The sequence below is a fragment of the Diabrotica virgifera genome, chromosome 8 (genome assembly GCF_917563875.1).
Source record: "Diabrotica virgifera virgifera chromosome 8, PGI_DIABVI_V3a".
NCBI lineage: Eukaryota > Metazoa > Arthropoda > Insecta > Coleoptera > Chrysomelidae > Diabrotica > Diabrotica virgifera.
The window spans coordinates 127,969,553-127,994,541 of NC_065450.1; the positions used below are offsets into that span (position 1 = coordinate 127,969,553).

Genomic DNA, 24,989 nt, shown 5'->3' on the forward strand with positions numbered 1-24,989 from the left:
AATAAATTGAACAAGAAATTGACAAAGTTATTTAAGGTCAAATTTGGCTTATACAAAACACAATTCTACATCCAATTTTGCCGTGAATAAAAAGAAAATTGACAAAATAAAACATATCCAATTGTTCTATTTCATCAAATTATTTCACTTTCTTTTACAAACCATACATTTTGTACTCGTCAAATTTGGTATTGAATAACTTTGTCAATTTCTTATTGAATTTATTGTTGATGTAAAGTGGACATTAGAAATATTAATTTCTAACCATCTAGCAAACTACTATAATAGTGGTACAGTGGTACTACAGTCCAATCGATTTCGTGGCGGTTCAAGGGATCGTACAAATGTGTCGTCTTGGAACGAACCTATTGTGTGCTGGCACAATGCATCGACTTTTTTAAATTTACCGCGCATTGACTGTTACCCGTACAATTGGCAACGTTGGATCAAGTGTGCGAATTAAGGTTTCGTGTTGTTTACCGGTTAACCCTTAGACAAGGAAAGAGAGAGGACGAGTAATCCTTGACCAAAAGTGAAGCCAAACTGACACCAGAGATTTTGATCATCGACGTATCTTTGGGGTATTGTTATGCATTGAGTATTTAGAATAAAAACATGAAATGTATTTAAAATGAAGAATTTGTGTACGGTAAATGTTTTATTAAGTTGCTCATATTACGTACATATGTTTCAATACATACATATGTTTTTATTACGAATTTTAGATGATGATTTACTTTATTTTTTATGAAATTTTAACCTTCAACGAACAGCCACCACTGGCAACCCATTGTTATTTTTGACGTGACCGCCATGTTTCTGGTGACAAACAAACCAAAAACTGGCTTCACTTTTGGAACGTGTGTTTTAAATGAGTGTTACCCGTCCTCTCTTTTTTCCTTGTCTAAGGGTTAACCTATATGTCTTTTTGTCTTGTCAATTGTCAAAAAATTTAATATTAATATTCAATTTCAACATCTGCAACTGCAAATAAATTTTATATTTGTGAAAGCAGGTTGTTTTATAGTTTATACTCTAGAAAAACCTATACAATTATGGATATACTTACATCTCATTTAAGTAAAGTAAAAGTTCCAACGGTCAACGATAAAGTGTATAAGGATGAGTGTGTATATTCCTTTGACAATCCTGTAAGTAATTGTAAATTTTAGGTTACAAAGACTAGTTAATACATGATACTAACCATTGTAATTTTATTATTTTCATAAATTTTATGGCGTTTCCTTACTTACTTTGTAAGAGCACTTCTAACATTGCTACAAAAAACAAGGAAGGCATTTTATTGAAATTTGATTGTGTGATCTAAAAAATGTTGACTTAGTTTGTCATGTAGGTCTTATAACTGTTAAATTTAACTTAGAGTTATTTGAGAGTTAGATGATTGGAATATAGCCACAAGATCGGCAGGTTTATATCAGTTGACTCCATATATACCCTATTCCACGAACATACGCCTGCTTTGGATTACTTCGACAATGAATGTTTTACTGTGCAAAATAAGAAGAACGAAAGTAAATTGCAAATTACATTGTTGTTTATTGGAATAATTATTAGCGCCATTTACTTTCGTACTTCTTATGTTGCACAGTAAAATATTTGTTGTCGAAGTAATCCAAAACAGGCGTTTGTTCGTGGAATGGCCTATAGATCACTACATGTATTTAAAAACCTACAGTCAAAAAAATGAAAGAATAGGGCTTTTCATCGATTGTCATTTGTTTCGAGCTTCTGTCATGTGTCACATAATATTAATATATCTACGTAATACGTCTTTGGTTTGTATCATTGGTATATGCCAATAACGTATGACGTAGATATAATAATATTATGTGACACATGACAGAAGCTCGAAACAAATGACTGTGAATGAAAAGCCCTATACCCATGAACGATCACATCAATCACATATTTTGTATTTGCTGTTTTTTTTTTCCATAAATAACAAGCAAGAGAGATAGATTATTAATAATCTGAATAACATGTGATTGATGTGATCGTTCATGGGTATTCTTTCATTTTTCCGACTGTACATATTAGCAATTTGTGAGTGAATCATCATTAATTTCACAAAAATTATATTTCTTCCAATCCAACATACTACTTACTAACTAAGTTGCATTGAATACTTGGCTATGGTATAAAAGCTTCAAGCCATTATCTCTTGCCCTACTGCTCCAGCAGTCCAGCATAGGTTGATCATACACTAGTATATCGTCATTGTGTGGGTAAAATCTGCTATGTACATTTTTCATTTTTTGGTGAAATTAAGTTATGAGCACAGAAATTCTCAAAATTTAATTCTTAACACATTGGTATAATTTGCTATAGGCTATGAATAGAATTACTAGTGTGACCAACTCCAATTCAGTCGAATTCGGGACAAGGTCGAAAAAAATAACTGAAAACCTGGACTTTTTAATGAAAATCGGGCCATTTTTTTTAAATATAGAACTTTAATATCATCATTTTATTGATTAAATAACATTTTTATGTTGACAATGATATTTTTGTGATGTGATGTGTTGAAAAACAAAAAGATCTCAATAAATCTAAAAAAAGAGGTATTCAACAGTTGTATTCTACCAGTTATGACCAGTTGAATGGAGACGATAACACAGAGGTATCAGCCAATATATTGAGGACGACACAGTGGGCGGTCGAACGAAGTATGTTAGGAGTATCTCTGAGGTAACATATATGAAATGAGGAAGTGCAAAACAGGACGAAGGTGGAAGATGTAATTGCTCAAATGAAATGGAACTGGGTAGGACACGTGACACGATAAAGCATCGAAAGGTGGAAGAGAAACATTGTACATTGGAGACAACGTGAGCACAGTTGTAGTAGAGGAAGACCACAAAAACGATGACTCGACGACATCAAAGAAAAAATGGGGAGAAACTGGCACTAAAAACTTGAGAAGAACGGAGAACTCATGGGAAGGCCTTTGTCCAGGAGTGGATGCAAACAGGCGGAAGAAGAAGAAAGAAGAATGATATTTTTGTTGGGATTAAGCCACAATTGGTTGTAATGATAATTACATTTTTCTTATTTTCTGACAATTCGACTTCAAATTTGGAAATAATTCTCAAAAAGGGAAAATTAGAAAATCAACTGATGTTGGATATCCACGTAAATATAACCTTAGTTTTATAAAAATTAAATTATCATTACAACCAGTTGTGGCTTAATCCCATCAAAAATATAATAATTGTCAAACAGGCCGCAAGAAAACAGCTTCAGAACATTTTTATTTTGATTACTTCTTGCCACATGCTGGGGCCACAGTAACTTCTAATGCCGTTAATTAACGCATTATTTGCATTACAGAGATGGCAAATAATGCGTTAATTAACCGCATTAGACGTTACTGTTGCCCCAGCGTTACTATTATATTTGTTGAACGATTGAATTTGCTTAAAAATGAGAAGGAAACCTTTAAAAATCAATCCATTGATTTTTAAAGATCCATTTTTAGAAATTGTCGACTTTTTTTCATCCCACCAATTCCATTTGATGTGAATTCTTAGAATAATAACGTATTCAAAATTTGAAAATTGAATTTTACCAAAACGAAAATTCGAGTGGCCCGGAAGCCTTGTCCGGGATGCCGGGACATGACTTCGTAATTCGGGCCATGTCCCGGATTTTTCGGGCTAGTTGGTCACACTAAGAATTACCCAAGTTATAAACATTTGGTTAAAATCTGCTGTGTTCAGGTGAGGTAAAATCACAGTTTTATGTCTCCCCTGTAAAATTTACTTTTTTACACATAGCAGATTTTGCTCGCGCAACGACGATATTCTAGTCTGTTACAGTTACATTTAGAATTTTAAACTATGTCAGCCTTTTTTATTTTTCTGTACACTGGGTCAGGATTCAAATGACCAGCCATCTGATTCTTTGTGACTTGACAAACCTGGTGAGGGTAGGTTCTTTGTACAAATCCATTAATTCATTGTTGGTTATTCCCTCCCATCTGTCTTCTGTCTTCCATCCTCTCAACATGCATCTCAATATTTTCATTTCCCATCTTTCCAGAGTATCCTCTTCCTTCTTATTAATTACTAATTTTATTATTACTGTTAATTATATATTCAGAGTTTGCCTTATCTAGAAGCATATTTTGAGTTCATTAGGGCTCTTAAACTGCCTAATTTTTTTATTCCCTTTTGCTATTCAGGCATCAAGCTCCTATTTTTCTTTCCAATTTTCATTGATTACTACACCCAAGTATTCAAAATTGTCCACCCTGTTAAAAATATATATTTTACCACTTACAGACCTCACACTAAAGTCTTCTTCTTTTTTCTTCTGTCCCTCCCATGATCATACAGGGTAATTGATTAGTGTGATAAAGCTCAGTAGATCCCCTATAGTAATAGATAGCAATAAAAGTTTTTTTTTCTCTGATTCTGGCTTTGGTTTAGAACTAGAACCTTTAGCCACGTAATTGTATAACTTATCACTAAGTCAGGGGAGTAATGTGTAGTGTGTGTGTTGAGTAAGTGTCTTGTTACTTTGCAAAGTCGACGTCATTGTCTTTGCAAAGAGACGCTAATTGTTTCCGAACGTCTGCGGTCCCTCCGGTGAGTAAGCAATAAAAGTTAATAACAAAAATTGTAGCCAACTTTGAGCATCACATTACAAAATTAGTTACAATATTACACGGTGTTTGATAACATAGTTTCAGACCAAACTTGTTTTTTTTTAAATAGAACACGCTATATTTTATCTTATATTCGAAATATTCTTGATTTCCCCATCACAAAAATATAAAGGTTTATTATGTTATACAGGGTATTTTTACAAAGTATAACCAATTTTCTATGAAAATCGTATTAAGTTCAGCTCCCTGTATAAATAAAAGTGAGCACAACAACCAGTGGCGGATCCAGACATTTTGGGGGGGGGGGGTCATGGATCGATCTTGAGGGTGATTGAATTACTTTTCTCTGATGAAATGTCACTTAGTCTTCCACCCCTAGGAGTGAGTATTCAATTATTTTTTGGATGGGCCTAAATTTTTTTTATTTGACAGCTCTCGGTTTTTCTTTTTTATTAGGATTATTGAATTGATATTTATTTTCCTCGTGTCATGACCCCGTGACCCCCCTCTGGATCCTCCACTGACAACAGCAATGATTTATTGGTGCCATATTTTTTTGTTGATTGTGAAAATTTTTAAAAATGGTTGATATTGACATTGATAATGACCTTTGAATTTCATAGTTTAAAGTGAGTCTTTTATTTTGAAAATAATATCATTTTGTGGACAAAGTTGTGAGTTATACAGTGGCTGTATCCGTTTTTGTCCTATTTTTGAGGTATTTGTGTAATTTGCAATATACTGCTAAAAATAAAATACTAAAAATTTTAATTCTACAAAAAACTAGTTCTGATAAGGTAATTTGAAGATAGGCCAGTTAATGAGTTTGGCTTGTATATGGATTTAATTTAAGCAAGCAGAATTTTACTCATTATAGGCCAGGTGTTAATTTGATTTTGCTTCATTAGTGAACTTACTATCTCCAATTCAACTTTAAAATGGTTAGCAAATGTTCCAGTTGTAATGATGATCTTCTTGACAAGTTTGTCGCATGTGATAGCTGCCATGTTACTGTGCACCAGTCTGAACACTGTACTGGTTTATGCGCCTCTGAACTACGCGCTGTTGTTATCCAAAAAAGAACCTTAATGTATTTTTGTGCTGATTGTCGTTTATCTTTTAAGAGTGTACCCAAACTTATTAGGGAAATTGACAGTTTTAAAAATGAACTTAGTGCTTTGAAACAGGACATGTTAAAACTTAAGGCTGAAAAAGGTGCTAATTCATTTTCTGTTGATGATGTGGTAAACGAGCTTCATGAACGGGAAAAAAGATCTAAAAACATCCTCATTTTTAATCTTCCTGAATTAAGTAACACTTCTGAAGATGCTTCTCAAGTAAAATCTATTTTATCAAAGGCTCATGCCTCCATCAACACAAATGAAGTCAAAATCTTACGCTTTGGAAATGTGAACAAGAATGGACATCGTCCCATTAAAGTAATTTTTTCTTCAGCAAGTGATGCTCTTCATGTTATTAAAAACAAACAAACAGTTAGTCGTGAAAAAAAGATATATTTTATTTTAGATCAAACCCCTAACCAAAGAAAGCTTTTAGATAGTCTTAGGTCCGAGCTTTCAGAGAGACAAAATGCTGGAGAGGTTAATCTCACGATTAAGTATTTCAATAACATACCTAAAATCATTCAAAAAAACCTTTAAACTCTACTGACTTGGGCAAGTTTACAGTCTATTACCAAAATGTCCGGGGTCTCAGAACAAAACTTACTGAATTAAGCCTCAATGTTTTTAATTGTACCTATGATATTATCATTCTAACAGAAACTTGGCTCAATAGTGACATTGCTGATGCTGAAATTGGTCTTGTCAATTACAATATCTATAGACAGGATCGTACACCTGCCTCTAGTTCATCTCTTAGAGGGGGTGGAGTATTAATAGCTATTTTAAAGAAATATTCATCATTACGAATCCAATCTGATCCTTCTATTGAACAGCTGTTTGTACGGTTCCACGGCAAACTTATTCTGGGAGCTCTATACATTCCACCTCAATCTCCAGCCTACACCTATCAAGTTCATGCTGACCAACTGATGCTTCTAAGTGAACAGTTTTCATCCCTGAAATTTCACTTATTTGGTGACTATAATCTCCCCTCAGCTAGGTGGAGAGTTGAAGATTATTGCTCTTCTGCAACCTCACAAACTTCATCACCTCTAAATGTAGTTGATGGCATTGAGGTTGTTTCAAATATTTGTGCTTATCATAATCTTTTTCAATGTAATTTTATATTTAATAGCAGGGGTGTTATTCTGGATCTTATCCTGGCCCCAGAAGAGCTTGTCATTTCTGAAGCTGACGATGCTCTGGTTTCACCTGACTTTCATCATCCTCCTCTGTTAACATCATTGCAGCTTAATGTTTTTGATAGGTCAATTTCTGGTAACGAATATTATTATGATTTCCGTAATGCAAACTTTCCAGCAATTCACCAATGTCTAGAATATATAGAATGGGATAACCTGTTTCGTGGTAGAGATCTTTCCGACATGATCGCTATGTTTTATGACATTATTTACTCTCTCATTGAACATTTCACTCCAATTAAATATTTTAGTACTAAGAAATTTCCTTGTTGGTATTCTTCTGAGCTTAAGCAATTGTTAAAGGAAAAAATAAAAGCTCATAAAATTTATAAAACCTTAAAGACTCCTGAAAGCTATGCTGATTTTTGTCATCTGAGAACAAATTGTAAAAATCTATCTAAATGCTGTTATGACAATTACATACGTTTCACCGAATTTTCTATACAAAATAACGCAAGGCATTTTTGGAAATTTGTAGGTAGCAAGCGTGAAAACAATTGTATACCTGACTCAATGTCCCTGAATGACTCTGTAGCTTCATGTGGCAATGATATTGCCAACTTATTTGCAGATCACTTTTCATCAGTTTATAGTGATATTACTTTAAATTGCAATGTTGACCCTATTCAGTCTCAACTCAATATCTCATCATATCGTATCCAGATTTCCAAAATTTACGAAAAGCTTTCATCATTAAGTGTCAACAAGGGTCCTGGGCCTGATGGTATACCACCTAATTTTCTTAAGGAATTCAGTTTTGTACTATCGCGACCTTTGTTTCATATATTTAATAAATCTTTGGATGTAGGTCAGTTTCCAGACTTTTGGAAACTTTCATATGTCACACCAATATATAAATCTGGTAATAAATCTAATATTAGTAATTACCGTCCTATATCTATTCTTAGTGTTATACCAAAGGTTTTTGAGAGTATTATAACTGATTTCCTCACCTTCGATAGCTCCGGGATCCTAAACTCTCAGCAATTTGGTTTTACTACAGGTAAGTCTGCTGAACTGAGTTTGTTGACCTATGTTGATTTTCTGTCTGAAGCCTTGGAGGAGGGACTTCAAGTTGATTCAATTTATACTGACTTTTCCAAGGCCTTTGACAGAGTAAATCATGAACTCATGATTCAAAAGCTTAGCTCCTATGGCATAAGTGGACCTTTGTTGCAGTGGTTACAGAGTTATTTAACCGAAAGATTTCAACAAGTTCGAGTAAACCACTTTTACTCACAAACCTTTCCAGTTAAGTCAGGTGTACCACAGGGGTCCCATTTGGGTCCATTACTCTTTAATATATTTATTAATGATATTACCAACTGTTTTCACGATTGTAACGCCTTGCTATTTGCTGATGACTTGAAGTGCTTTAAAGTTATAAAAAATCATTATGATGCTGCCATATTGCAATCAGAACTGAATAACCTCTCTGCATGGTGTTCACTTAACGGTATGAACCTTAATTCAATCAAATGTCATGTAATTAACTTTAACCGTACTCACCACCCAATATTATCAAACTATTACATTGATGGCCAATTGCTCAACACTGTTAATAAAATCAAGGACTTGGGGATTACACTGGAAAACTCTCTTTGTTTCAATACTCACATCATCAATGTCATTCAAACATCTATGAAAATGCTGGGTTTTGTAAAAAGAACAACTCGTGATTTTACAAACATATCCAGTATTAGAGTTCTTTACTTCTCTTTGGTCAGGTCTCACCTCGAGTATTGTTCTTCAGTGTGGTCCCCACACTACTTGGTCTACATTAGGAAACTTGAACAAGTCCAAAATAGTTTCTTCCGTTACATTGCTTTTAAGCTTCATACCTATCAAGATTACGCTGTATGGCAGCATCAACTGCAGGTCCCTTCTCTTGCAAGCAGGAGAAAACAAAGGGACCTTTTGCTATTATTCAAGATCTTAAATGGTATATGCAGTTGTTCTCAACTACTCAATAAGATCGCACTGTTTGTACCACCTCGCACCACTAGACAAGTGCGAACATTTTATGTACCATTCCACAGGTTTAATTATTCACTTTTTTCGTTCGTACCCAGAGTCTTGAATTTAGCAAACTCCCTTTACAATTTACAACTGTTCGACAACTCCATCAGTCGTTTTAAAAGAAATTTACATGGGATCAATATTTGAGTGAAGCGTCTGTAATTTGTTAACTTGGTTTTATGATATTATTTCATAGTACATATTTACTTCTAATATTATATTTATATTTCTATATGTCTGTTTTTTATATTATATTATGTTATTGTTTTTTTTCTGTACACTATGTATTTTTGTAGAATTGGGCTTGCCCGTAAAATAAAATAAATAAATAAATATTGCTAATTTTCTTTATATAGTTTTTTACAGGGTGAGTCAAAGCGCAAGTACATTCTTTTCTCAGAAATTATAAATGGAACACCCTGTATTTTATATCACTATCAAAAAGTACCATGACTGTACTTTAATTTTTATATAATATTCCCTAGGTCCAAATTGGTTAGTTTTCGAGATACTTTCATTTTTTAGAGCAAATTATTAATTACCTAGGTGTCTAACCTAATAATAAAGTTATGCCTATTAACTGAACCGTTTTTATGAAACATAGGTTCATCTCCACATAGTACAGTAGAACCTCGATTATCAAGGATAATCGATGATATAAAAGCACGGATAATCCGAACATTTATTTCTTATATATAATACATATTAACATATGTTTATAAATACATATGTACCTACCATAAAAAGATAAAGAAAAAATAAATCTTTCATTATGAGTCTCCCTCTCGGCATATAGAGTTTCCGTCGAGTGATTTACGGAGAAAATCATAGCACGGATAAACCGCCACCGGATAATCCGCACACGAATAATCGGGGTTCTACTGTACATTATCGAAGAAATCTCTCTGTCAATTGATTTTATCTAAGGCCAATTCACAAAATAATATTCTCTTTTCAGAATCTTCCTGAATTAATTCTTGGTACAATCGAATGCAAGTAAGGGTGCATTCTGCAAGATTCTTTGCACAGAGTAGTAAATTAGTTCGTTTGCTTTGGAAATATTTCATATACTTGTATGTTGATTTTCAGTAACTGCCAGCAACACAGTTATTTCTTTTCCTCTGTTACAGTACTTTTTGTTCGCCTGTGTTTTTTATACGTAACTGAACCAGTGCGGTTAAAAACTGATCCTTAATTTTTCAAAGCTTGCTGTTGTAGGTTATTGTCTTTCAGGGAACCGTTTATGATAAATTTTTACTGATAATAACGCATTTTTATTACACTCCCCCAAATCCAGATCATATCTACCATTTCATCAACAGTAAAATTCATCTTAACTACACTTGAGAGCAAAATAATCGACTCACTTGCTGAATAATTGTAGGTACACATGGAATTTCCTAAACCTGTTGTCCGATTTGAGTGATTTTTTTAGTACTTACGTTATAGCCTTATTATTTAAGAAAATCGATGTAATATGATTGTTGCTATACAGGTAAAGGTCATTTTATAACGGGTGTAACAATCATACTGTGTTTTTTCTTAAAGTTCGGAACACCCTGTGGAGTATTCTAGCATTCTAGCATATAAAAAATACTTAAATTAAAATTCAATTGTAGGCTTAGGCTTTATTAACATTTTCTTTTTTGACTCATTTGCTTATGTTGGATAATAAAAAAGTTAGGTACGTTTAAGAAAAAAAACACCCTATGATTGTTACACCCGGTATAAAATGACCTTTACCTGTCTAGCAATAATAATATTACATAGATTTTCTTAAATAATAAGGCTGTAACATACTAAAAAAAATCACTCGAATCAGACAACAGGTTTAGGAAATTCGAGACTTGTACAATTCAGCAAGTGAGTCGATTATTTTGCTCTCAAGTGTATTTAATAACACAATACACAATCAATTATGGTGAACCGTCAGTTTTAGACAATTACAATAGGGCTTTTCATATATGACAGAAGCTCGAAACAAATGACAGTCGATGAAAAGCCCTATTAGGCTTACTTACAATTTGGAAAAATTTAGACACCTTATTAATAATTTGCTCTGAAAAATGAAAATATCTCGAAAACTATCAAATTTAGCTATAGGGAATGTTATACAAAAATTATAGTGCGGTAATGGTACTTTTCGATAGTGACATAAAATACAGGGTGTTCCATTTAAAATTACTGAGAAAATAATGTATTTGCGTTTTGACTCACCCTATATTTGATATAAAAAAAATTAGCAATATCAACCATTTTTAAAAATTTTGACAATCAACAAAAAATATGGCACCAATAAACCATTGCTGTTGTGCTTATTTTTATTTATATAGGGAGCTGGACTTGTTACGATTTTCATAGAAAATTGGTTATAACTTTGTAAATACCCTACATTCTACATAACATAACAAACCTGTATATTTTTGTGATGGGGAAGTTAAGAAGATTTCGAATACAAAATAAAATATAGGGCGTTCCATTTAAAAAAACATAAGTTTGGTCTGCCACTATGTTATTGAATGCCCTGTAACATTATAACTAATTTTGTAATGTGAAGCTCAAATTTAGCTACAATTTTGGTTGTTAACTTTTATTGCTATCTATTACTATAGCGGATCTACTATGCCGTGCTAGGCCCAAAGGCTACCTTTATTTAAATAGGTTAAATATTTTATTATTTTATTTTTACTTTTTTGTGTAATTTATATTACTTTTGACATTTGTAAATGTCAAATATTTCTATATGTTCTAATTTAACTATTTTTGTATGTTCTATTTCAGTATTTTATGTATGATTGTAAAAAAAAAGGATTTACCGTTAAATAAATAAATAAATAAACTAACACAAATATAACTAAGTAAGGCTTTACTTTGTAATACTAAGGCGATTTGGCGGTTTCTACATGCAGGCACGTCATTTTTGAAAGTATATTAGCGGTAAGTGCAATATGCTAAGGTATATTGGCGGCAAGTGTAGCAGATACCGTCAAAACCCCATAGTATTTAACATTTGCCGCCAAATGACATAGTATTTTAATTTAAAAGTGTAGATACCGCTAACAACATTTCAGTTTTATTTAAAATACAATGCTTTTACAACTTCAAAGAATTTGTAAATAGATTCTAAATACTCTGTTCTACCTAGAAATACAAAAATCTCATTTTCGATAAAAATGCAGTTACCGCCTTTGGGCTTAGCACGGCAGTACTGAGCTTTATCACACTAATTAATCACCCTGTATAAATATTTGGTTTTGTCTTCATTTAGCTCCAATCCAAAGGGCCTAGCCGGGTAAGATGATGAAAAGTGCCCCCAACTGGATTCGAATTCCATATAGGTCACCGTTTAGCATATATAGTGAAACTAACTTTCTGAAATTTTTAGCCCCCTAGGTGGTCATGTGACCCACCTAGAGCCTAATTAGGCTTTTTATGTTTTTATTTTTTGTCTCAGCCGCATCGAGAACTAGCGAAAAACTTTAAATAAAAAATTTGTAATATTTAAAAAGTTCTGTGCGAAAATTTTTTTTTTATTTTTGGCGGGAAATTTAAATTTTAGAACGATTTTAAAATTTTAAATGAGTATAAAAAAATAACTAAGACATTCGTTTTCACGAAAAAAATATATAACGTGTATTTTTGCATAATATTTCACCCTGAATTTTTTCAAATTTTTAAAATTGGTGAAACGCACCTTTAAAAATAAAAAACCGCATCTTTTCGGTTTTTTTTTTCGTTTTTTGATATAATTTTATACATATTTTTCAAAAAAGGTAACACCGTCACTGGAGCTGGTAAAAAATTTAAAAAGAATTGGGGTTTGCTTAATAAAAATTTTTTGTAACACCATCCATTTTCAAGATACAGGGCGTTGAAGAAAACAACATTTTACACATTTTTTACGATTTTGCCGAAACTACTGGCAACATTGTAATAAAACTTGGCGGGTTTTAAGAGGTAGTTATTGTGCATGTTTTGACATACAATTAAGGATTTGATATTCATCATTGGCGCGCTTAGGGGTAATGGTCTGAAATTTTCAAAGAAAAACAGATAGTACGCCACTGACATATTTCAAATTAACAATCATTTTTAAATTCCTCATTCAATTTGCGATAAAAAAACTATCCTATCATTTTTTCATACGAGGCGTCGTTTTGCTGCAAAAAATAAAATATCTTAACGCTTCCAAAGTATTCGAATTAGTTTCTATAATGGACGTACGAGTTTACGTATGTACATAGATGTAGAAACTACCAATAAAAGTTCGAATACTTTGTAAGGGTTAAGATGTTTTATTTTTTGAATAAAAATGGCGCGTCGTATGAAAAAATAGGAAGATAGATTTTTTGTCACAAATTAAACGAGAAATTCAAAAAGGATGGTTAATTTGAAATATGTCAGTGGCGTACTATCTTTTTTCTTTAAAAAGTTCAGACTATTACCCGTATACGCGCCAATGATAAATATAAAATTCTTAATTGTATGTCAAAAAATGCACAACAACTACCTCTTAAAACTCGCCAAATTTTATTACAATGTTGAGAGTAGTTTCGGCAAAATCATAAAAAATGTGTAAAATTTTGTTTTCTTCAACTGTAGGTATATTGAAAATGGATGGGACTACAAAAAAATTTTTATTAAGCAAACCCCAATAATTTTTCAGTTTTTTACCTATTCTAGTGACGGTATTACCTTTTTTGAAAAATATGAATAAAATTGTATCAAAAAATGTAAAAAAAAACCGAAAAAATGCGGTTTTTTATTTTTAAAGGTGCGTTTCACCAATTTTAAAAATTTGAAAAAACTCAGGGTGAAATATTATGCAAAAATACACGTTATATATTTTTTTCGTGAAAACGAATGTCTTAGTTATTTTTTATACTCATTTAAAATTTTAAAATCGTTCTAAAATTTAAATTTGCCCGCCAAAAATTCAAAAAAAAATTTTTTCGGACAGAACTTTTTAAAGCTTACAACTTTTTTATTTAAAGTTTTTCGCTATTTCTCGATGCGGTTGAGATAAAAAATAAAAACATAAAAAGCCTAATTAGGCTCTAGGTGGGTCACATGACCACCTAGGGGGCTAAAAATTTCAGAAAGTTAGTTTCACTATATATGCTAAACGGTGACCTATATGGAATTCGAATCGAGTTGGGGGCACTTTTCATCATCTTACCCGGCTAGGCTCTTTCTGTGCTTCTTCAATAATTTTCTTTACAACTCTTCTTTATCAGCAAATGCTCAAATGAGCAAGTGCTCATTTTTTATGATTGTTTCTTCCACCTTCATGCTGCATTTTCTGAAATGTGACAGTGCCAAGCAATTTCACAGGTAGAGTGTTATTTAATAAAATTATTATTAGCTATTAAAAAAAATGTTGACAATGGTTAGTATTCTATAATTATAAAAAAATATATATTTTTTATAAAACTCTTCAGGAATCACCTACTGGTTTATATGTAAGTTTGGCTACCTTCATTGGATTAGGACGTGATCATGTTGAAAAATATGCGAAAACTTACGATGCTTTATTTTTGCATTTAAAAAGAGAAAAGTTTGAGGTAAGTAAAAGACAAATTCTTATTTATGGGACTTTGGTAAATAAGGTACATATTATGTATATTAGTCAGTCTTTGTAAGGAAAATGACTTGAAATTCAATGTTTTTTCTTCATAGAAGTATACAGAGCTATTACCACTACAATCTAAAAATCATGTGAATTATACAGGATGATCTAAAAGAACAATGGTATAGCAAAGCTATGTTTTTTCTTATGGAACAATCTATATTTTGATATTTTTAAATTGTCCTTAACACATTGTGTGCGGATGTCTGATCCTAAGACTTATAGTCTGAACGAAAAAAAAATCACATACATATTAAAAATGTGTATAATCAATGGCATACATGCGCGCCATCAGCACATTGGTGAAGGCACCATGTGGCTCACATGTATGCCATCCGCACTGAACATGTTTCAGGAATTGTCCAGGATTTGGAATTCCTGGTCAGGAATTGTCCGCAATTGTCCAGGGTTTTCAATTTATTTTCATTTTTCTAAAAATGTAAAATTAAGTACAGTAGAACCCCGATTATCCATGCTCCTCGGACGTGGCACGGATAATTGAAAGCACAGATAATCCGAACATGTATTACTTATATAGGTATAAATATACAGGGTAGCGAAAAAGTATTGCAACACGGTAATTTCTCGGAAACCGCTTGAACTATTTTTATAGATTTTGGTGGGTAAGGGTCTTCTAATGCGGCCAATATCATACTGATAATTACAAAATTACATTGTTGTCAAATCTTCCGTTTTTCTGGAAATATATTGAACTTTCTTATTTTAAATGGAACACCCTGTATATTTTTTGCGTTTTCAAGTCCTTCAGAAATACTGATTATCTTTTATGTTATATTCCCTACGCCTAAATGCCATAATTTCGGAGTTATTGTTACATTTATTAAAAAACAAGCTGAAAATGCGAGCATTATCATAACGAAAACTTTGTATATTTACGTATTTTAATTCATAATATGGAAAATTTCTATTACGAAAAGTAGTTTAGAATTAATAACTATGTTTTAATGTGCAATTATATCATTCTAATTTAAATGTTATGAACTATAAAGGTAGTTTACTCTTGATCGAAATTCATATTTTTTATATACCTCGTATAAAATTAATAAAATTGTATATATGATGGTTGCATCATAAATCTTAGAACATGAAGAGCTTTTTATGAAGAATAACTTTTCTTCGTCAAATTAAAAATAAAAGAGTTATAAATGAAAATGTTGTTGGTATCCATAATTTGAGAAAAATCTTCAAATATTTTTTTCCATTAGAAGGATAGTCCATTGAAATGTTACATTTAGTGTGCATTTCTTAGAGGAGTCAATTTTATTTTTTTAATGTATAGGGGGGTTTAGTAGAAGCTTAAGTTCAAGTTTTTGGGGTTGAGACCCTTGTCCCCCGGCCGCCATCTTGGAAAAAGAGGTGCAAAGAGCTTTCGCGCTGTATCTCGTAAACTAGCTACCCTACAGAAAATTTAATTTCACGTAAAATGAAGCAAATTAAATTTTCTACAATTTTATATCTATTACTTTTTATCGTAAAGTGACCAACAAAAAAGTTATAAACAAAAATAAGAGAAAATTTTGTAAGAAATTTCCTTTTGGAGGTTATAACTTTTTTTACGTTCATTTCACAATAAAATAACATCATAGCGATTTTGTAGAGAATTTTTCAATAAACAATTTTCACTATAAATTTGTTTAATATTATTTGTTATCTAGGTGTTACAGCGCTCCAAACTTGACCAGATTCTCGAATTCTCGTAGAAAAATATGCTTTTCTATCTATTATTAGACGAGCGGCATTAACCGTTATGCCAACCACGAAAATCAAATTTAAGGTGAATGATCAATTTTGGTCTATTATTATGTTTTCGAGGTCGCTGAATCCGAATATGAAGTTTGTTTTTATCTAGAGTTGGTGGAACATGTTAAAAAAATAAATTTTATACGAAAATGCCAAAAATCAATTTTGATGATTTTTCAAATTTACCTCGCTGTATCTTTGGTCGTTGTAAATATTTCCTTTTAAAAATTTTACTGTGTCGTCTTTGAAGTATGTAGATAACAATAAAATTTGTCCAAAATGTTTAAACACATTAAAAAAGGAGTTGTTAATTTATTAACATTTTGTCATCATATTTCGTTAGTTTCATGTTTACTTAAAAAAGTTGAGTGACAAACTTTTTAGTTTATAATTTTAACCAACACAACAATAAAATATAGTTCATGAAGAAGTTTTTTGGAAAATTTTAAGTCAAAATATATAATAGGAAAACAGTTATATTACTTCATATACAAGCGGCACACCCCAAAAAACGCTTATATCTCGAGATCCTCACCACGGTGTGGTGAATGGCTAATTTTTATCATACTTTATGATTTTGATATCAAAAATCGTTTTTTTGCTCTGCATAAGAATTTTGCATTTTGCGGTTGCGTCATTCTTCTTCTGAAGCGGCGAATTTGTCCTCAAACAACTTCTTGGGCCTTTTCTATATATGCATAGAGTTATAAGTTTTATAGTGGGAAGAAAGGTCAAAAACAGATTAATAATAGCATAGGAATGTTAAAATCATAATAAATTGTACGAATAAAAAATATATATAGATAGAAAAGTAAGCCTAACTTTTGTTTTTATTGTATCCCTATGAGCATTCGAGAATCTGGTCAAGTTTTGAGCGCTGTAAAACCTATATAAATAAATAGAATTAAACAACTTTATAGAGGAAATTGTTCGCTGAAAAACCCTCTACAAAATTGCTATAACGTTATTTTATTTTAAAATGAACTGAAAAAAAGTTATAACCTCCAAAAGGAAACTTGTTAAAAAAAATTTACATATTTTTGGTTATATCTTTTTTGTTGGTCACTTGACGATAAAAAGTAATAGAAACAAAATTGTGTAAAATTTGATTTGCTACATTTTATGTTTAATTAGATTTTCTGTAGGGTTGGTAGTTTACGAGATATAGCGCGAAACCCCTTTGCACCCCATTTCCAAGATGGCGACCGGGGGACAAGGATGGCGACCCCAAAAACATGAACTTAAGCTTCTACTGATCCCCCCTACACATTAAAGAAATAAAATTAACTCCTCCAAGAAATGCAAGGTACGGTCTAAAAAATGTAACATTTTAATGGACTAGGATGTAATTGCACATATCAGACCATCATTTTTTATACCAAACAATATTATTTCATATACTGTCGGTTCGCTAAACTCAGGCACAACTGGCTAGCGATTTTAGTCAATAATTTTGCCAATTCGACAAAAAAATAATTTCTAAATAGTTAATAATTACTAAATAATTAGTAATTTTGCCAATTTCGGCAAAATTCTCAAAAAACAAAAAAATTACCTACTAAAATCACTAGCCAGTTGTGTCGAGTTTAGCGAAGCGACTAGGTATATTTTAATTTTATAGCAAATGGAACAGTCCATTTATCATAAAGGGGAGGCCGTATACTGGTATAAACCTTTTTAAAACTGTTAATAAATTATTGCTTTTAAAATATTATACTCAAATTGTATTTTTGAACATCTTATTTATTTTATATAATACATAATTAAATTCACTATCAAATGTCATTTATGTTTTATTAATACTTAATTTAAAATTTAGTTTGACATTCACGAAGTGTCAAACTCAAATGTAAATAACCTATGCTTTGCTTAACAAATTGAGATTTAAAAACTAGCCTACTTAATAGCAACGATTTCAGCTGGACGTGTAGTGTGTCGGTAGAAAATAGACCGATTGTGACGTCACATTTAAGACTTTGAGGTCGATTATCTCGAAGACGGTTAGAAATGTCGAAATGCCGTTTTCAGATTTTGATTCAGAAGAAAAAACTACATAAGAATCCATCGATAAATCTGATCTGAATATTGCAGGAGCGGCAACGCAATAACACACACACTTTTGCGAATTTATAAACGAAATGTTTTCGTTGAAAATTTTTAAACGAATTAAAATCAATTTTTTTTGGTCTGGTTAGACATTATTTTAGGTTGTTTGTTTCAAAAACACAAGTAAAAAATACTTTTTAAAATTCCGAAGTACCTTAATTCATGCTTAAAGGCGGGTTGACATTACTAGTGAATAACGAACGTGGCTCACGCTTACGTATTTTTCCCGTGCTATTGTTAGATATTTTATTATCTATTTTCAAACTCGAGCAGTACATTTATGTGTCAGTACATTTGTATTTATGCAATGCATAGATGCCAATACTAATCACTAGTAATGGCACACTAGCTAAATAATATTGGCACACTCGGAATTCTATACCTTATAATGGAAGACATTTAAGTTATCTTTCATTCCGTGTATCCATGTAAGTGTAAGAAAAAATGGTTTTCATATATGAAAACTTATTATGTATTCTAAAAAATAAATATTTAAAATGAATGAAAGACAGTTGTATTTTATTTTGTTTCATAGGTAGACCATCATCCTCTTAACACATTCACGGTCATGACTGCATATGAAGTCATTTACTCCATAAGAATAGAATAGAATAGACATATGCTTTATTGTCACTGAAAATTATACAAATTTTATGGACAAAGCTTAATATAAAGTCAGAAATAATAATTAAATAACATCTAACAATAACAATAACAAATACAATTTTCTGAAATTTGATAAATCGTCAATATAAAAAAATACAAAAATACAAAATATAAGTTAATAAAGTAAAGAGAAAAAAACAAAATCGATATATTGCAAAAATTTATAGAAATTGCAAAGTGAACATACAACAAAGTAAACTATAGACATGGGAACTAATAAGTTTGAGCTGCTGCATGTGACACCCAAATATAGATAAGTTTGGTTACTTGTACATTACTGTAATTTCTTAGTTAGTCATTAAGAAACTCTTCTAATGGTAAAAGACTAAATTAGGAATTATTGACTAAAATCGCTTTTTTTTTCTTCTAATGGTCTTTTAGATAGATGAGCTTTTGTCATTTTACGGAACTTGGGAAAGATGTTGCAGATTTGAGTTGTAGAGGAAGATGGTTGTATAGTTTTTTTGCGGAATATAATATAGATTTCTTTACTAACTCAGAGGACGGGATCGGTAAATAGACATCAAAATTTGAATTTCTGGTGGAGTAGTCATGATGAGGCCTTGCTGGAAAGACATGCATGTGTTTACGAATTAAGCAAACAGTTTCTAAAATATATAAAGATGTAAGGGTTAAAATTTCGTGATCTTTGAAGTAACTTCTGCAATGTGTTGTTCTTCTGAGGCCAAACAGATACCTTATTGCTCTTTTTTGTAATTTAAAAATAACATCTAATTGGGCAGCTGTACTAGAATCCCAAAAAGGAAGACCATATCGAAGATGAGACTCGAACAAGGAAAAATATGTTAGTTTAGAAGATGCTAAATTGAGTTCTTTCGAAACAGATCTTATAGCATAGCAGGCCGAGGCGAGTTTCTTACTTAACAAATCGATATGAAGGGACCATTTGAGGTTGCTGTCTAAAAAAATACCAAGAAATTTTACAGAATCAACGGTAGAGATCTGGCTGTTATTAACAAGCAGAGGTTGAAGAGTACTTTTATAGGATAATGCTACTGTCTTATCCACGTTAAAAGAGAGTAAATTAGAGTCAGACCAGGTTTTTATCGTAAGCAAATCAGAAGTTATAGTTGCATGAAGAGATGCAATAGTTGAGTTGCTCCAAGTGATACTGGTATCATCAGCAAAAAGAAAAATTTTTCCATCGATTTTTTAAGTTAGTGATGTCATTTATAAGGAACAGTAGAGGACCCAATACTGAACCTTGTGGTACTCCACCTACAATGTTTTTGAGACTAGAGTCAGTATCATTTGCTCTAACTAGTTGTTTCATATTATTCAAGTAAGATTGGAACCAATTCAAAGAAATACCTCGAATCACCACAGAAATACCACAGAAAACAGTGGCAGTAAGAATACGTGTATACAATGACAGCGTGTCCGTGAATGTGTTAAGTATGTTCCACTCTTTTGAGGTCTTCAGAGAGGCCTATGGTCTTCTCTTAAACAAAAAGAAAACGAACTGTCTCACTAAGCAAAATTATAAACAATAATTTGCTTTTAGACGCTGCGCTGTAGCAACATCTGAGTAAAACTATTCGAAGTTTTATCCGAAAATCTAAAGACTTCTGCTGGGACCAAGTTCTAGTGACAACCCAAATTCATGCCTTCTCAAATTTGCAAGGCAAACAAACGATAAATTAGAAGAAGTCTATGGGAAATCCTCCACCTTTTGTGCTATCCCTAAAAATACAAACGCTAAAGATTGCAGTGAATACAGAACAATATCATTAATAAGTCACATTCTCAAATTATTCTTGAAAATAATGCATGGTCGTATAAATAAAAAAACTGGAAGAAGGAATAGATGATAGTCAGTTTGGGTTCAGAAACAGACTAGTAAAACATTTGTAAAATCAACTACATATTTTTAAATGGTAAATAAGATTATAGAGACCTGGCAATATTATGAAAATAATATTCTTTAACCTTACAATCTTTATTCTTAATCTTGCACATTTGTACAAAGGTAAGTTAGGTTCAATCGAACTAATTGTGGTAAATACCAGAATAAGTAATTTAATTTATGACCTGCCTTTTTGTTACACCCTGTATATCCGGTTACAATTTTTAATAATAGATTTCATAATTTTTGAAATGTTATTTGATACATGAAACTAGAAAATTAATACCTTATTTACTTTGGTTTGTAATTTTTTGTTTTGAACACCTTGTTTTGTTTTGAGTAACTGCTTATCTCTCTATCTACAAACCACTTCTTATCTGTGAGGTTATCCTTAATGTTTAGTCACTGCCTTTATCTTAAACATACTAATTTACTGATTCCCACACTAAAGTTTACACCTACCAATTCTTAGTAAAACTTTGGTAAAACGGAGTAAACATTATAAAATATTGATGAAGTGGATAATTTTTGTGAAAATAAAAGAACCCAAATTTATGACTTACTAAAAATAAATTCATTATTCTAAATGGGAAATAAGCCACAATTTAACTTAAAAAAATGATTTTATTGACGTTTCGACTTCCAACTCGGACGTCGTTATTAAAATACAAAATATTACTAAATTAAACAAAAATGTTGTTGCTTAGTAAAAAAATTCTTCTAATAATTTAATTTAATCTGACTCATTCATATCGGCAATTCAGACATATATTATACATTTCAAAGTAGAGAACTTTAAAATGATATTGCCAATATTTATGAGTTGCGTTCCTGGGACGACTTTATTGAAAGATAGTTCATTCGATTACATGAGATCAACTTGAACTCAAGAATATCCGTCACAAAAAAATCATAGCATGTGATTTGTCTTTAAAAAGACAACCACATGCAATGGTGACAGTAAAATTCTCGTGTTAGTGATTCCATAGTAAATCACGAGGAAAAACCAGGAAAAAACCTCATGATACTATCTCGACATTGTAAGTATTTGGTCTTACATTCAGTTTACTCTCAAAACTAACACGAAATTATGATTTTATATGTATGTTATTTTAAATTATAAATAATATTAAAATACATATAGTCCAAGTAATGAAGCTTAAAATAGGACAAAAACTCGCAATTTTTACAGAATGGATCGATTTGCTTGAAAATTTGAGAATAAGTAGTGGATAGTCCAAGGATCAAAATCTATATGATGCCGAAAGGCGCTATTACCATGGGGGTGGTTGCCACCTCATCTCGGGGGTGGAAATTTTTTATTATATTTTGACCGAAAAAGTTGGTAAAGCATTCACTCTAAGAAAAAAACGTTCTATACATTTTTTTGATAAAATTAATAGTTTTCGATTTATTCGCTATGGAATGTGTTAGTTTTATATCGAAAAAATCAATGTTTTTAATAAGTTTTCTGCTAATAATCCAAAAGTTTTCGTTTTATCAAAACAACTTTACTTAACAAAAATGTACCTTTTAAAAGAATAAACAAAATCGTTTTTTTTTTATTTTTTATGACCAATAGTAATCAAGCTATACTTTATTATATGTTAGCTCTTCTTCGCCAAATGCTAAATATTGTAGTTTCAAAGTCAAAAGCCGGGAAAACTATGCATTTTTCGAGGATAACTTGTTCAAACTAATTTAAAGTATTTGAAAATATCTATCTCCAGAAAGAAAGAAAAAAGTCTGTAGCTCAAAAATTAAGTGACTTATAATGAAAAGAATGTCAGGCCCCATTTTTTTCAGCCAGAAAGTGATCGGAAGCAACCTCTTAATCATCACTCTAATTAAAATTAGTCATTGACCTTATTTGGTCTTCTTTATTTATGTATTATTAATAGGTTTTAGAAGTTTGCCTGGCTTAGAATGAAGAGTTAAAAAAAATGTAGTTAAAAGCGAATAACGAATTTTTGTAGTTAGGAAAAATGGCCTTTTCTTCAGAATAAAAAGATTAGCATCAGAAATACGAAAAACTGTTTAAATATGAAATTGTAGCTTGTTTAATTCCCAAGAACCTGGTTTGCAAACGTTTTTTCTACGGCAAAAATTGAGTGAGCTATTGACAATGAAAACTTGTAATAGCATGCAAAAACCCCCTTTATCAACCCTTTCAAAGTCATCTCTTTTTGCGACTGAGGATTTTAAAAAGATTTAATATTAATAGTCTTATAGATCTTGTAAAAACCTACAAAATTCTTTTTTTACCAAACTTTCTAAGATAAAAAATAAAAAAGTTACGGTTAAAAAATCAATCTATTTTTTTGAAAAAGAAAAGGAGAAATTCAATTGGAAGCATAATAATGTAAGTTAGCGGTGTTTTTAGTCGTTGGCCTTATTCATTCTTCTTTATTTATGTATTATTAATAGATTCTAGAAGTTTGACTGGCTTAGAATAATAATTAGTTTTTAAAAAACTGTACTTAGTACTTAAGCAAATAACGAATTTTTGTAGTTTGGTAAATAATGCCATTTTCTTCACAATAGAAAGATTAGCATCAGAGATACGAAAAAATGTTTAAATATGAAATTGTAGGTTATTTAATTCCCAAGAACTTGGTTTGAAAATATTTTTCCTACGACAAAAATTGAGTGAGTCGTAAATGAGTATTACCAAAGAACATTGATTTTTTCGATAGAAAACTAACACTTTCGATAGCGAATAAATCGAAAATTATTAATTTTATCAAAAAAAATGTATAGAGCGTTTTTTGCTTAAAAGGAATGTATCAACTTTAGTGGTCAAAATATAATAAAAAATTTCCACCCCCGAAATGGGGTGGCAACCACCCCCATGGTAAAAGCGCCATTCGGCATCATATATATTTTGATCCTTGGACTATCCACTACTTATTCTCAAATTTTCAAGCAAATCGATCCATTCTGTAAAAATTGCGAGGTGAAAAGCTTCGGTTCCTGGACTAACAGATATATAAATAATACTAAAATATAAATTATGTACTATCCTCTTTATGTTATTGACTTACTAATCGTGGTATTTTCTTTCTATTGACTTCCTCTTTTAGTATGGGTAACCACATCCTACTGCATTGTATATGCAGGAATTTGTGACACAATTGGTTTCATTTGGCATAATTAGAGCCGCTTCCTTGATTTTTCTCTTTTTTACTATCTGTTTCTTTCAGGACTACACTTGAATCTTTCCACTGAACTCTATGTTCATTGTCCCATGCGTGTTGACATATTTGAGATCTATAAAATTCTCTATCCACAAAGAACGGCAGTTCTCACCAGTGGCGCACAACACCCCTACAAGCGACACTATATATACACGAAATTTTCGATTTTCTAAACCTGACTGAATTGAAAATTGGGCCAAATCCCATCTTAAAGTATAGGAAAAGATTCATCCATCCATATGTTACATCTCCATTTTGGTCCAAGGGTGTGGATTTTACGGCCCTTCCCATTTAGAGTCTGTTTTTCGTTCTCGTCCCCAAAACTCCCAAAAATTTCAAAAACAGTCTGGCCTTTGCGGCTTCTGATAGCACAGATCATTACCTTTCCAACGCATGTTTAATTTTGAAAATCGGTTATACCATTCAAAAGTTATCGAGCTCAGAAGTATGACTCAATTTTTATTTAAAAAAGGGAAAATGTTTGTATGTATGTATGTATGTATGTATGTATGTATGTATGTATGTGTGTGTGTGGAAAAGTTACACCGATCTGAATTTTTTTTCTGTGTTTCAAGAGGGTGTGGGGGGCGATTTAGAACCGGTCTAATTTTTGACTTCTGACTACCCGTAAGCCAGCTAGAGGACTAGGTAGATACAAAATGGCATATTTTTTGGGCGTATATATCTTAGGTTCAAGGAGAGACAGGAAAACCGCAAATACACCAAATCAATAGGGTTGAGTTAAGCTTTCAAATGGTGCTTAAGCGATCAACCTGAGACATACACAC

The 24,989-nt window shown here is 31.6% G+C and overlaps 1 protein-coding gene across 1 annotated transcript in view; it reads left to right on the forward strand.

Annotated features, from left to right (window-relative positions):
- The first annotated feature begins 786 nt into the window (after positions 1–786).
- Positions 787–24,989, forward strand: part of LOC126890010 (ubiquitin carboxyl-terminal hydrolase 5) — a 119,440-nt gene continuing 95,237 nt past the window's right edge. The window contains exons 1-2 of the mRNA XM_050658812.1: positions 787–1,151; positions 14,417–14,539. Of these exons, the coding sequence (XP_050514769.1) occupies positions 1,056–1,151; positions 14,417–14,539 (219 nt within the window). The 5' untranslated portion in view covers positions 787–1,055. The remainder of the gene's footprint in view (positions 1,152–14,416; positions 14,540–24,989) is intronic.